Source organism: Notamacropus eugenii, chromosome 6 (assembly GCF_028372415.1).
Source record: "Notamacropus eugenii isolate mMacEug1 chromosome 6, mMacEug1.pri_v2, whole genome shotgun sequence".
Taxonomy (NCBI): Eukaryota; Metazoa; Chordata; class Mammalia; order Diprotodontia; family Macropodidae; genus Notamacropus; species Notamacropus eugenii.
The window spans coordinates 92,763,765-92,777,880 of NC_092877.1; the positions used below are offsets into that span (position 1 = coordinate 92,763,765).

The following is a 14,116-nucleotide window of genomic DNA, read 5'->3' on the forward strand; positions in this document are numbered from 1 at the left end:
AACCTGGGAAAGAGTGTTCCCTTACAAACTGAACCAGGACATTAAGGCTTCTGCTGTACTTTACTTCTGATAGGATTATATACCTGGAGCTAAAGGGCATCTCAGACATCCATGTAGTCCAATCATCTCATTTTTTTGATGAGGTAACTTGGGTCTAGCAAGATTAATTGACCCAACCACAATCACACAGTATGACTATAAGCGGCATAATTTGGAAGCTCCATCCTCTGACATCAGAGAACTTCTACCTACTCACACAACACCCTATATCCTTTCTCCCCCTTTATATAGACTGCCTTGCATGCCTGCAGCATATTCACTCCTCACTTCTACCCTGACTTTTCATAAACTTTTCTATGTCAATACCTTTGTTGCCTTACTTGTTTATAAGGAAACTAAATATTCCCGTGTGTGAGCTAAATTCAGATGTTCCCAGAGTTGCCTTGGGTAGGGACCAAGTGAACACAGTGTTGTGATTGAGACATCATCAAGATTGAACCTGCTCAATGTGAGTTCAGAGCTTTATTAATGGGCCATGGCTAGAGATGATCATATCTCAGAATTCAAGAACTTGGGGTCATCTTTTTTAGGTTGTAGAAGGTAGTTTTAGTACCTCAAGGGTACTAAAGGTAAGTTAGGTACCTGAAAGGGTAGTTAACTTACAAAATTCTGAGGAATGTGGGCTAAAAATGTAAATAAATTCAAAAAAGGATCATAGAATTTAGATGATACAGAGGATCTCAATGAGTTAGCAAGATTCCCATTTCATTGACTTGTCAATTGATTTATTATCAAAAGTAATCATGATGATTCTGGCAAGTGGGACTTGTAGAAATCCTATAGTCTCTTTTTATAAGATATGAAGTTTCCTTCCTTATAAATTTCAGATAATAGTCCAAGATGTAATATTCTTGCTTACTCATCCTTCAAGACTGCTATTGAACTCCCACCAACCTCATGAAACTTTCTTTCACTACTCCAGCCCAGAGCAATCCTTCCATTCAATGAGTATTTGTACTAGTCATTTAATCTCTCTGGGCTTCAGTTCCGTCACCTAAAAAAAAGAAGGGATTTAACTGGATGACTCTGAGGTCCCTTCCTGTTCTAGCTCTGTGGTCCTATTGCAATTGAATCTAGAGTCCATATTATGCAATTTAATACTGAATTATCATCTAATTATTTCATTATTATTATTCATCAAATTAATTTCTTCTTATTATTGTTACTTCAAAGACTGGGTCTCTCTATATCTCCGAAGTTGGAAGCTGATCACTGACAACCATTCAGTAGACAATAATCTGATTTCAAAAATGATCAACGTGGGAGTTTTGACCTCTTCTGTTACCACGATCTAGTCTCATCTGTTCTCCCACACTTCCCAAATCCAACCACTATGCAGTACTTAGTGGGTAGCCACATGTAACTTAGAATTCCCAAGCTCAAGAGATCAGCCAGCCTCAGCTTTCCCAGTAACTTGGATTACGGATGTGTCACCACATTGTGCTACAATGCAAATTCATAAACTCCTTTTGTGTATATCATAGCACTTAGTGCTGAGTGCATAGTAGTTGTCCATTGAATACTCAATAATTTATTGAAGGGAAATACATAAAAACAAAATTCAGTTCCACGTTCCATCTTTCACGAAGATGTTTATAACTCTGAAATTGTCTGTGATTTGTCCATCTTTCCAGATTCTGATAAATTAATATTAATGGCAGCCCTAAGGTTAGCCCAGAAAAGTCCATGTTTATTCTTCTCCTTGGGCCATTCCAAATAGGTTCTTCGTGCCATGAGAGCTTTTAGCTTATGATACCTGGTAGGAATGCTGTACTGGGGAATTGGTTCCAATAAAATGAGAATTAAATTATTAGAACCTTCATGGAATAGATTGTGGTGGGCAAAGTAAAGTTCATAATGGCACCATTCACTCTGAACAAAGCTAGGGGACAAAACAAAGATGGATTTGTAGCTTTTCTCAATGCAGTTTATAATATTTTCCACAATACTCTTGCCTGGAATGAAGTGTCTCTCATGGAGACAAAGCAATATGGACCTATCTTGTTTCTCTAGGTTTGGTATCAGCTCACTCTTTACCCAGAGAGAATCACTTTCACTGTATGAAATAAAAGCATGAAATTGAATTGTTCTTTTGAGTTCTTCTAGGGGCATGCTCCTAACTCTATGCTGGATTTGTGTCCACTGAGCTATCATCCTCAGGTACCAGAGCAAATCAAAGCGGATGCAGAGAACTGCTATGACAACTACACAAATTAAACCAACTATCAGAATGACAGCAACCAATAGGGGTGTATTACAGAATAATTCTGGCAGATCAACATTCTCTAATGGAATTCCCTTTAGTTCTGGAGGATATTCACATGTATATGCATCTGGCCATCCAATCATCAAGCCTTGGCATTTTATTTCTAGGTTGATGAAGTTTCTTAAGTCACAGGTACATCTGAATGGGTTACCTCCTGCTTTTAATGATTGAACTTCCTGACAAGTCTGGAAGAAATCAAGAGATGGGCTAATAATGGAATTCATTTCAATATTCAGCACAGAAAGTCTTTGGAAATGGCCACACCCTGGAAGATCAGTTAGAGAATTGGATGCAATGTTTAGCTCCCGTAAAGCTTTCAAATCAGCAATTTCTCTGGGAATGGTCCTAATGTCATTACTATGCAGATCAAGCACTTGGATGCTCTTTGGTATGCATTTGAAAACAGTGCCAGTAAATTTATTGGATGACAAATTCATGGTAGTGAGGGTTTCTGGCCAGTAGCAATCTGCTTCATCAGCATACTGTAGTAGATTCTGACTTAGATCTAAGTGTACCAAGGATGTTTTGGTAGCAAAGGAACTCACTGTGGAAAGCGTTTCTAATTTATTCCTTTGCAAAATAAAAGTTTTCAAATGTGGCAATTGAAGAGTGTTTCTAAATAATTCATCTGTCAAGGTATTGTTGGTAAAATCCAAATGCTGAAATTTGGTGGGATAATTAGGAAAAATTATATGTGGCATCCTCGCATCTGATATCGTCAAGTTTTCAATGTCCATGCGGGTAAAGAGCAAGTAGATTACTTCTTGTGAGAAGGAAAAAATCTTAACAGTCACATGCTCCACCTTTAGGGCTTTCATCAAGGTATTAGAATAATTAAATGCTTCGTGTTTAAATTCACTTTGGGCACCAATGGTCAAATTTTGCATTTGTAATTGTTGAATTGATGAGTGCCAAATAAACTGCAGTATTTGCAAGAACTCCTGCCAGGGTCCATCTACATTACTGAGTAACAAACGAGAAGTTTTAGAACCCTTTGGGCTTCTCAAAAGAGGATTCTTCTGACTTCCATGGCTTGTAAACTGATCCATATTGATATTTGTCATTTCCAAGATTTTTGAAGTACGGATTCCATCGTGCAAAATAAATCTATAATCAGCGTTCTCTGGAAAGACTATACAAAGTCTCTCAGTGTTTAAGAGGGGTAAGCTGTCTTCTTCATAGTAAGAAAGATGCTTTAAGCCCAGGAAGATTGTGCTTAGGGGCAAAGGAGCCACTTTCTGTAAATCTGATTTTCGTAGCTGGGCTCCACTCAATCCTAAAAATTCCAGTTGTGACATGCTACCAAACTCCTGGCAGATGGGAATATTGTTGAAGTCATTAAAAGAAAGATCTAAATGTTTGAGTGCCGGAAGTGAATAGCAAGAAATATTCCTCAGGTGATTGTAAGATAAGTCTAAGTATTCTAATTCCTTGTTGAATTGGAAGATGCTCATTTTCAGGTGTTGGATTCTATTATGAGAGAGAATTAAAACTTTGAGCTTAGAGAAAGGACTAAGGTCCAAGTCCTGAGGCTGACATGTAAACTTGTTCGATAGATCCATTGTGGTGGTTTTTGGTGATATATCCATCAGAACATTTCTAAGAAACTCCTGAGAACAGCTGGTTGTTAATTCATTTGTTTCAGGCAACAGCAGAGCCCTACACAAAACAGAGAGACCAATAATATGTAGAAAGTAAATGCTTCTGATGATTCCCATTATTTTCTTCTGATTTCTGATTTCTTCATTGGTTCTCTCAAGTCACAGATGAAGATGAATCAAGCCTAGAAAAACAATTGGTAACATTATCTGGTCATTTGACTTGTTAAATCTCATAGAAAGATAAAACACAAGAACAGACCCAGTTCTCATGGCATTTCCATATTGATAGGGGACATGTTGGCACTGGAAGCTCAATTCCGTGTGGACAGTCTCGGGCAGGTAAAAGTGGGACTTCTAAATCTTAGAGTCTTACGAGGCCCTCCATGAACAGCGGGGGTTCGAGAAGGTCAGACTGAGCTAGCTCGGCTAGCTCGGGTATTTCCGCCTCTCCCCCGGAGATACCTGATGGGTGGAGTCTCCCTGCCCTCGAGGTCGTCCCGGATTGGAGCACACCTAGTTACCTAACAGCATGGTATTGAGATGCAAACTGTGTGGCTGAAGATTAAGTAGGATTAAGGAAGCCAGAAAGCTCTCTCTTAGCACGTGTGGAGCCAAAGAGAAAAGTAGGGCTCCGCTTCTTTTCTTTCCTCTCTCCCCTCCCCCTCTCTCCCCGCTTGTACTTCTACTTCCAATCCCTTAAGCTTAGCCTCCTTAGGAAATCTCCCCCTCTTCCTCCTAAGGAAGACCACCCCCTGCACTTGTAACTGATTCCCTGGAATAAAGCTCAACCCCTGTTTGACTCTGGAACGTCCTTTCTCTCATATGTGCATCCGGCGTGGCCAGCCGAAGACCTGGGACAGGTAGGAAAGACTCGGGTAGCCCAATACAGGCCTCTAGGCTTGGCAGGGACACATGTAAATGAAGAAGAACACACAAGACACATACAGAGGGGCAGCTATGTGGTACAGAGAATACAGCACCAGCCCTGGAGTCAGGAGGACCCCAGTTCAAATCCATCCTTAGACACTTGACACTTACTAGCTGTGTGACCTTGGGCAAGTCACTTAACGCCTATTGCCTCGCCTTCTCCCTCCAAAAAAAATAATACAGAGCAGAAGGCAGGTAATCTTAGAGAAGAAGACTCATGTGATTGGGGGCTCAGGGAAAGAGAGCAAGGAGAGATAGGGAAGGCCTCCAGCAGAAAGTAGTGTTTGAAGTGAATTGTGAATTAAGCCCTAGATATCAAGAGGCAGAGGCAAGAAAATAGAGCATTCCAGGCATGAGGGACAGCTTGTAAGGCTGGTATAGATGCTAGCTTTTTCCCAAATGGAAGAAAGTACTGAAAGATCATGGGAAGCAGAACCCACACAGCACTTTGCACATAGTAAATGCTTAATAAAAGTTAATTGACAGTCTAGTTAAAGGTTGAGTGACTTGTCCATGGTCTCAAAATTAGTGGTATTAGAATACAGATCTTCCTGATTCCATGTCCAACATTAAATCATGCTGAAGGGACCTAGGAGATTGAGGGCCCAGGTGGAAGCAAACTTCCAGAGGGAGGATGAAGATTTCAAGTTGAGGAGGAAAAGAAATGAAAGAGATCCCATTGGATGATTTTAATATTTTTGGCAAAGTAAGAGAAGAGATTTGCTGAGAGTACAGGGAGTTAGGGGATGGAGTTGGAGGCTGCAGAAAACAAAAATATTGAAGATAATAGCTATAGGAAAATCAAATGAGGAAAAAATAAGGGATGAATGAGAACATCATGAAGCAACGTGGGTCTTATTGAAGTCAATCAGTGAGTCAACTAGCTTTTATTAAGCACCTGCTATATGTCAGGCATTGTCCTAGGTGCAGGTTAGTTAGAATGCAATTGCAGTGGATCAAGTGAGCAAGGGGTTGTTACTACCTGTGGTATTCGCTGCGCTAGTGTTCAAGGACAGTAGCAGAGATGGCAGATTGTCAGGTTAAATCTGGGGTTGGGAATTATCAGGGTCAGAATAGCCAAAAGGCAGTGGAGATAATGAGGAAGGTAAAGAGAAGTTCAGCAAATATAGTGGTGAAAAAGAAATTTTATTTAAAAAAAAGATTATGGTCAGGGATACTTCAGAATTCAAGATCTTATGGGTTGCAAAAGTTGGCATGCGATCATTTTGGTGGGTGGCAAAATTAAAGTAGGCATACAAGTTCTAGGAGCTGAAGAGTCATCCATTCAGTCAATAAACATTTATTAGTTACCTACTACATATCAGACATTGTGCTAAATACCAGAGATATGAAGAAAGGCAAAAGATAGTCCAAGCTAAGGTGAAAGGTAGTCTTTACTTGCAAGGATCTCACAGTCTAATGGAGGAGATGACATGCAAATAACCATGTATAAACAATATATAGATAGGATAAATCAAAGATAACAGAGGGAAGGCACTAACATTAACAAGGATTGGAAAAGCATTCTTATAGAAGGTGGGGTTTTAGCTGAGTCTTGAAGGAAGGCAGGAAAAAGCTTCTAGGAATTGAGAGGCCAGGGTGAGAGAAGGGTATCCAGTGTGAAGTTGTCAAAGATGGTGGGAACAGAGAAGGGGAGGAAAGACTATAAACCAATTGCTAAAGTGATTGAAGAAAGTAAAGATCAGTGGATGGTGAGGACAAGGATTGTAACTGTCAGTTGGCATGAACTTCAAAGAAGGAGAGCTTATTAAATGGTGGTAGCAGAGGAACTGGTTGGTGAAGGTACGTTGGAAAAAGTTATATTAATGAGGGAGCCCTGATAGAGAGGGAAATGTTGGACATAGTTAGACACCTTCTCTGGACTTCAAGAAAACTGATTTCTTCAAAAGATACTGCGATCCTATGTTTCAAGAATACAATGCAAAAAGAAAGGAAGATTCTCAGAAAATGGTGACTCAATCAAAATTGGCACCAAGGCAGTAAGGATAACAAAAGGACTTATCTCAATTGATCACAAGAGAGAGCACTGGATTTGTAGTCAGAGGATGTGGCTTCATGCAAATTCTGCTCCTGACACCACTAGCTCTGTCATCTTGGACAAGTTAGTTAAATTTTTTGGCCCCCAGTTTCCTGATTATAAATCTAAGATTAAATTGTGCTAAAAGGTCCAGATGGAAACAGAGATTTTTTTAAGCAAACTTTTGCGATCTCCAAGGTCAGAAAATGAGGGAGTTGGACTAGATGACTTCTCAAGCTCAAAATCTATGATCCTATGATCCCATGAAAAGGGGAAAGGGATTGAAGGAGACTGAAATAGCTCCCTGGTTAACGTTCCACTGATCTTAGATTAATAGGGTAGAAGGATGGGGGAACTAAAGAATGAAAAAAAGAGATCTAAGAAGCACAGACGATCACATAACCAAAGAAAAATGTACATGAGTATCACAGATCCCTAAAATAATGAGGTGAGGTTGGAAAGCAAAAGGGAAAAGAACATAAAAATGTTTTTCAAAGTTGAGTTAGGGGTAAGAAAATAAACAACAAAGATAGGTCCACTGTTTGGAACAGATGATATCAATTTAACAGGCTACAAAAACAGAGTAAAATTATAGGCAAAAGATAATGAACTGAGGTGACTTCACAATGCCTTTAAGGGCAGAAGTTTGGAACTTCCCCACAACAACTTCCTCAGAGACTGCCCTCAGCTTAGTCTGGATCCTCAGGGCTTTGTTCTCCGTTCCATTTATTAAATTTTTTTAACCAACAATTCATTGCCAAAGGGTTTCATCTTCTCAGGAAAAGCCCAATTTATTAACGAAGAGATATCAGCTTAGCTGCTCTACCTAAAACCCCCTGGAACATAAAGGAAAAGAGAAAATACAAAGTCTTATCCATCCCAGCAGGAGCAGCTGTTTTATTCCTTCAGTTTTCTGAAGGGGGAAGAGGAGAGGAATTTGGCTCCTGGATTCTCATACTCTCATTCTAATCAGTTACCTTCCCTTTTCCATGACATTAGATCTGAATATTTTCCATTTCTCTGCTCCTCTAAAGGGATGAACTGGACCAGCCATGGACAATAAAAATGTTTTTAGAGAAAAAAAAATCTAAACTTACCTGAGAGTTTCCCTATGTGATTAGTTCTTTTTTTTAAATTTTATTTATTTTCAGTTTTCTACAATCACCACCATATAACTTAGATTTTTTCCCCCTCTTTCCCCCTCCCTCCTCAAGACAGCATATAATTTTATATAGGTTCTACACATACATTCCTATTAATTACATTTTCACCATAGTCATGTTGCATAGAAGAATTAAAATTAATGGGAGAAATCATAAAACAAACCAAAACGTAATACAAAAGAAAATGATCTGCTACATTCTGAGATTGAATTCCATAGTTCTTTCTCTGGATGTGGAAGGCATTTTGCCTTAAAAGACCATTGGGAATTTTTTAAGTCCTTGCATTGCAGTGAAGTTCTAAGTCTCCCAGGAAAAATCCTCGTGCACTGTGGTTGTTGCTATGTGCAAAATTCTCCTGGTTCTGCTCCTTTCACTCAGCATCAGATCATATGAGTCTTTCCAGGCCTCTCTGAAGTCTTCTTGTTCATCATTTCTTATGGCACAATAGTATTCCATTATGTTCATATACCACAATTTATTCAGCCATTCCCCAATTGATAGGCATCCCCTTTATTTGCAGTTTTTGGCCACCACAAAGAGAGCTGCTATAAATATTTTTGTATAAGTGGGACCCTTTCCCATTTTACGATCTCTTGATACAGTCCTAGAAGCAATATTGCTGGATCAAAGGGTATGCACATTTTTGTAGCCCTTTTGGCATAGTTCCAAATCACTCTCCAGAATGGTTGGATGAGCTCACAGCTCCACCAACAATGAATTAGTGTCCCAACTCTCCCACATCTTCTCCAACATTTATCATCTTTCTGTTTTGTCATGTTAGCCAGTCTGACAGGTGTGATGTGGTACCTCAGAGTTGTTTTGATTTGTATCTCTCTAATCAATAGTGATTGAGAGCATTTTTTCATATGACTACAGATAGCTTTAATTTCTTCCTCTGAAAATTGCCTATTTATATCCTTTGACCATTTATCAATTGGGGAATGGTGATTAGTTCTTAAGCCAGAATTTAGGCAACTCTTAAGAAGGCAAAAGTTACCCCTTTTTCCCTTCCCCCTTCCAGGATGTCACTGGATTCTTCCTAATTCAGTCTTTGCAAATGTCTTTGGGGAGACAAACTTACACACTCAAAACAGCTTTCAGTCTAGTTCTGTCTCCTCTTGCATGATTCATCAGTCCATTCAATCCAAATATTCACTAAGCATCTATGTGCAAAGCATTGTGCTAGGTGTTTGGGGTTACAAGAGACACACACACACAAAAGTCAGTCCCTGTTTTCCAGAAACTTTCATTTTGCTTAGGTTCATGCAACATACACAGAGAAGTCAACACCAGATAGGGTGCAGGGAGAGAGAGAGAGAGCACTAACAGTTTAGGGAGAACAGAAAAAAATTGTTGAATTTAAGCGGATTAGAGTTCAATTAGAGACCTCTGACCTGAGTCTTGAGGAAGCTAGGGAGTATAATAGGCAGAGGCAAGGGCAGAGTAAATTCCAGATGTGGGGGAGGGAAGACAGGCTCTGAAAAGGAATGCAGATAGGAAACTGAATGCTGAAAACTCAATTTAAAAAACTCACCAATTGGGAACTGAAAACACGAACCAGATAAAATCTCTACTACCTCATTGGCAGCTTATGAGTTGAAAACTTCAGCAATTTTTCCGATGACATGGGGTTTCAGGTGCCCATTCTTTGGATTTAGCAAGCACATCCTACACCCACATTCTTAGACTCTTAGGTACAACAGTCTCAATCTCCATAAAGACATATTTTGAGCTTTTATCGTCTGAATTTTGAGCAGGGAGTAACCTAATTAAAGTAGTGTATTAGGAAGATTAATTTGGCAGCAGCGTACAGAAAAAAACGTAAAAAGGCAGAAGATGAGCTGAGAAAATGGTTTAATTCCATCCAATGCCATTTAGCAAATATTTCTTAGTTGCCTATTATACACAAAAGGTACTGTACTAGATGTTAGAGTTAGAAGATTAAATAACAATTTAGGCTTGAGCGGTAGTTGTGAAAAAGTAGCGAAGGTTAAAGTATGGTTGTTGTTTTTTTCAGTACAGGCATGATGTTCATTCATCTGTGGTTTCGTTGCCTCTGGGATATTTAAAAAAATCAATATTTTGTGGCCCTTCCATGTCTCAAAAGTCTGTTCTGGTAATTTACCTTTATAGATTGTTTTAAATTGTCTTTCATTATGCAGAATTACTTTCATTGCTTTATCATAAAAGATGCCTTATTCTGAGTATCAGAGTGCTATATTATCTAGAGGGCATATTATTGTTAGGTTTTCTATAATAGGAGATACTGTAGAAACATCAATCATCAAGATGTTATGTTACCCATCAGTATTCAGTATTGAGCATCTACAATGTGCAGAATATTGTAGATTTCAAAGGTCTTTGCCTCTCCGGAAGTGTGATATTTAGAGAAAAATTGTTATAAGTATGAATTGAGGAACAGCATAGCATAATTTTGGAGTTGTTCAGTTGTGTCTGACTGTTTGTAACCCCATTTGGGGTTTTCTTAGCAGGTGCTGAAATGGTTTGCCATTTCCTTCTCTGGCTCATATTTTAGATGAGAAAGCTAAGGCAAACAGGCTTAAGTCTCTTGCCCAAGGTCACACAGATACTAAGTGTCTGAGGTCAGATTGGAACTCAGGTCTTCCTGACTTCAGGCCTGATGCTTTATTCCCTGTATCACCTACTTGCCTTGTAGTGTATGCAGAACTGGTCTCAAAAATGAGGAAGATCTGGATTCAAGTCCTGCCTCTGACACATATCAGCTGCGACCTGGGCAAGTCACTTAACCCCAGAGGGTTCTAGGCAACTCTTACAAATTACAGAGAAGGTACTAACTTGCATTGGTAGGGGGAGTATCCTCACCAAGAATTCCCTACACCCATGCACAGGTCCAGTCCCTATCCCTAGTAAGTATGAATATAAAGAGAGACAGTGTGGCATAGCAAAGGAAGGCCTATCCCTGGAATCTCTGGGCTTACCTCCTGCCTTTGACACATATTGACTATATGAAGATGGACAAGTCACTTAACATCTAAGTGGTCTATGTTGGTAATTTACAGAGGAGTTATAAATGTGTATTGGGAGAAGGAGATTCCTTGCTAGGAATTCCTCCAAGATGAAAACACTTGTGTGAACCAAAATAAGTAAATAAAAATGAAGGTAAAACATAGATAGTGAATAAACATCTCATAAACAATTTATGCTCTTTCAAGAGAAAAGACTGCTTAAGAACTAAATGTCTACCCCTAGTTAAATATTAGTAATCTTTCACAGCACTGTACTTAATTTCCTATTATGATGGGTTTAAAATTTAGCAGTCCTGGATCAATCATCATTTTAAATATATTGGGTTTTCCTCCCTTTAAAAAAAAAATACAGCACAAAGACATAATATTAGCCAGGCAAAATGGCAACAGCTAAGCTCCAAACTGCAAAAAGCTGCATTAAACAGATGTTGATAATAGGTTTTGAATTAAGAACAGGAAAAGTAAGAGAAGAAAGGCCACCAATAAAACTGACCACCAATGCCTAAATTCAGACTTAATTTTTCTAAAAATGATACAATATCTTTATTTAATTTGACAACTTATTTAATTTAAATTTTTATTTAATTTAAGATTTAATCAGTTTCTAATTCAAGCCTACATCAATCAAGAATTCTTTTTTAAAAAAAATCCTCAGTGCAATAATCCCATTTACTATTCATGAATCAATATTATAAAAAATTTATAAATACTAAAATCTAATTTAAAAATTCACTTTTCTTCCCACTTTGAGTAGAACCACTACTATGCAGTTTGTAAAGACCTGAGCAGTTCAAGATCTTTACTCTATGTCAGAGTTTCTTACTTTATTTCCATGCCATGAATCCCTTCGACCTTCTGGTGAAACTTAATTCAACTGTGGTTTGCGGTCTACATTTGTAAATAAAATAAATGCTCAATTTCAGTTAGAGGTTAGTGAAAATAATCCCCATCCAAGTTCACAGCCCCTCTGAAATTTACCCAAGGACCATCTTGGGACTTTGTGGACCCCCCAGTTAAGAATCACGTAAGTAGACAAATAAGTAAAATGAAGAATTCTTACCCTTAAGTTTGTGACTGTCTCAACAGAAGCAGCAGGTGCATATGAGAAAAGACCAGTTTGCTCTAGTACAAAAGTCTACCAAGAGTTATGTTGAAATCTTGACCCTCTGGGGCAGAGAGTGACACCTACTGATCATTTGCAGGATTATACATGAGACAAAATGAATTCTTGAACTTCAGTTTTATGATCTCTTTTAGCGTTTTTAAGCAGTCAGAATGGGCGGGGCAGGGGGGGAGAGCAACTGAGCATGGGGCCAAGTAGGAATTGAATCTTAAAATAACCCTGTCCAGGTCAAAGGATTGGGCATTATAAATAAAACAATATTTTTAAGAGATTATAAGAGGAAAACAGAAACCAGAGAAGGAAATTTATTTGTTTCCTAGATCAAACATTTGAATATTTTACTTGGGTAACATAAGATGCTAATTTCTTGTGTAGAAAGAAGAAAAATAAAATCTATAGACAAAGATGAGACTAATAGTTTACTGTGAACTGGTTCTCTGAAGGAAGATAATTATATTCAGCCTTTGGTGTCAAAAATACACATTTTAGGCCAGCTCATGACTTTCAAACAACTTTTAAAAAATCCCTTCTGTTGGGGGTTTTTTAAAAAACACTTTCACTTCCCAATCCTTTCCCTTACACACACACACACACACACACACACACACACACACACCACCTTAGAATCCTCCCCTCCTTGTAGCAAAATCTTATTATCTTATCATCTATCATGTCTGATATATATATATATATATATATATATATATATATATATATATATATATATATATATATATATATATATATATATATATATATATATATATATATATATATATATATGCAACATTCTCCATCTGTAGTCTGCCACTTCTCTACTGGAAGGGGTAAAGTGGTGGAGAGGGGAATATATTTTATCATCAGTCCCTTGGAATCAAGATTAGTCACCCTACTCATCTGAATTCTAATGCTTTTAGCATTATTTTCCTTTGCATTTCGTAGTCATTGTTTATATTGTTTTGGGGGTTCTGCTTTCTTCATTCTGTATCAGTTCAGATGACCCTTCCTAAGTTTCTCAGAATTTCACCTATTCTTTGTTTCTTATGGCACAAACTTACCCCATAACATTCCTAAAGCAATTTTTGTTCAGTCAGTTGCCAACTGATTGGCACCTACTTGGTTTACCATTTTTTAGCCAGCACAAAATAAAATGGCAGTTCACTATCCTTTGATTTTTCTGAACTCAGCTAGATTCAGGCTTTTTTACCTATGAAGGTTAATTAATTAATCTACTCAGCAAAACAGAAACTGAAAGAGTTGGGTGTAGGCAAAAGCAGAACTATTTTGTGTAACTATTTTACTGTCTAATTAACCCTAGCTGGCCAAGAAATTATTATATGTGTGAATAAGGTTTGCCTTATGGCACCCCAGATACTGTACTTTTCTCTGGAATCCCAACAAGCAGAGTACCTTTTGCTGCACTCCCCTCCTTGCTTGCTTGAGCTTAGACCTCTAGCATCTTAAGAGTTGGAAAGGATCTTAAAGATTATGTTGTACAATCTCAACCTACAATATTGAATCAGTTCTATAACATCGTTAACAATTGCTCTGTAGAATCAGCTTAAATCACCTCCAGTGACAGGGACCTCACTACTTTATGTCCCATGTTGGATAGCTCTAATTATTGGAACTTTCCCATAGTTCTTCACTGCACAATGACAGCGATGAAGCTCTATTCATTTACCTCACATCTTATGAATGTGAAAACTTTTTTTTTTAATTTTTATTTAATGTTCCTTATTTTTCCTCTTTGAATTAATCAACAACTTTTTAGTAAGCACTTGCAATATTTCAGGCATAATGTTAGGGCTAAGCACTGATGGCTATAAAGACAAAAGTGAAATGGTCTCTGCTTTCAAATGAAACGTCATTTGTAAAGCACTAAATGCAGCGCCTGGCACATAGGAATATAAATAATTAAGTCCTCTCC

General features: G+C 38.1%; 1 protein-coding gene across 1 annotated transcript; it reads right to left on the reverse strand.

Moving 5' to 3' along the window:
• Positions 1-507: 507 nt before the first annotated feature.
• On the reverse strand, positions 508-12,198 carry TLR10 (toll like receptor 10). Its single transcript, XM_072620482.1, has 2 exons — positions 12,124-12,198; positions 508-4,109 (listed from the first exon to the last, which is right to left on the reverse strand). Exon 2 carries the CDS (start codon positions 4,042-4,044, stop codon positions 1,654-1,656), a length of 2,391 nt encoding a protein of 796 aa, XP_072476583.1. The 5' UTR covers positions 4,045-4,109; positions 12,124-12,198; the 3' UTR covers positions 508-1,653.
• Positions 12,199-14,116: the final 1,918 nt, after the last annotated feature.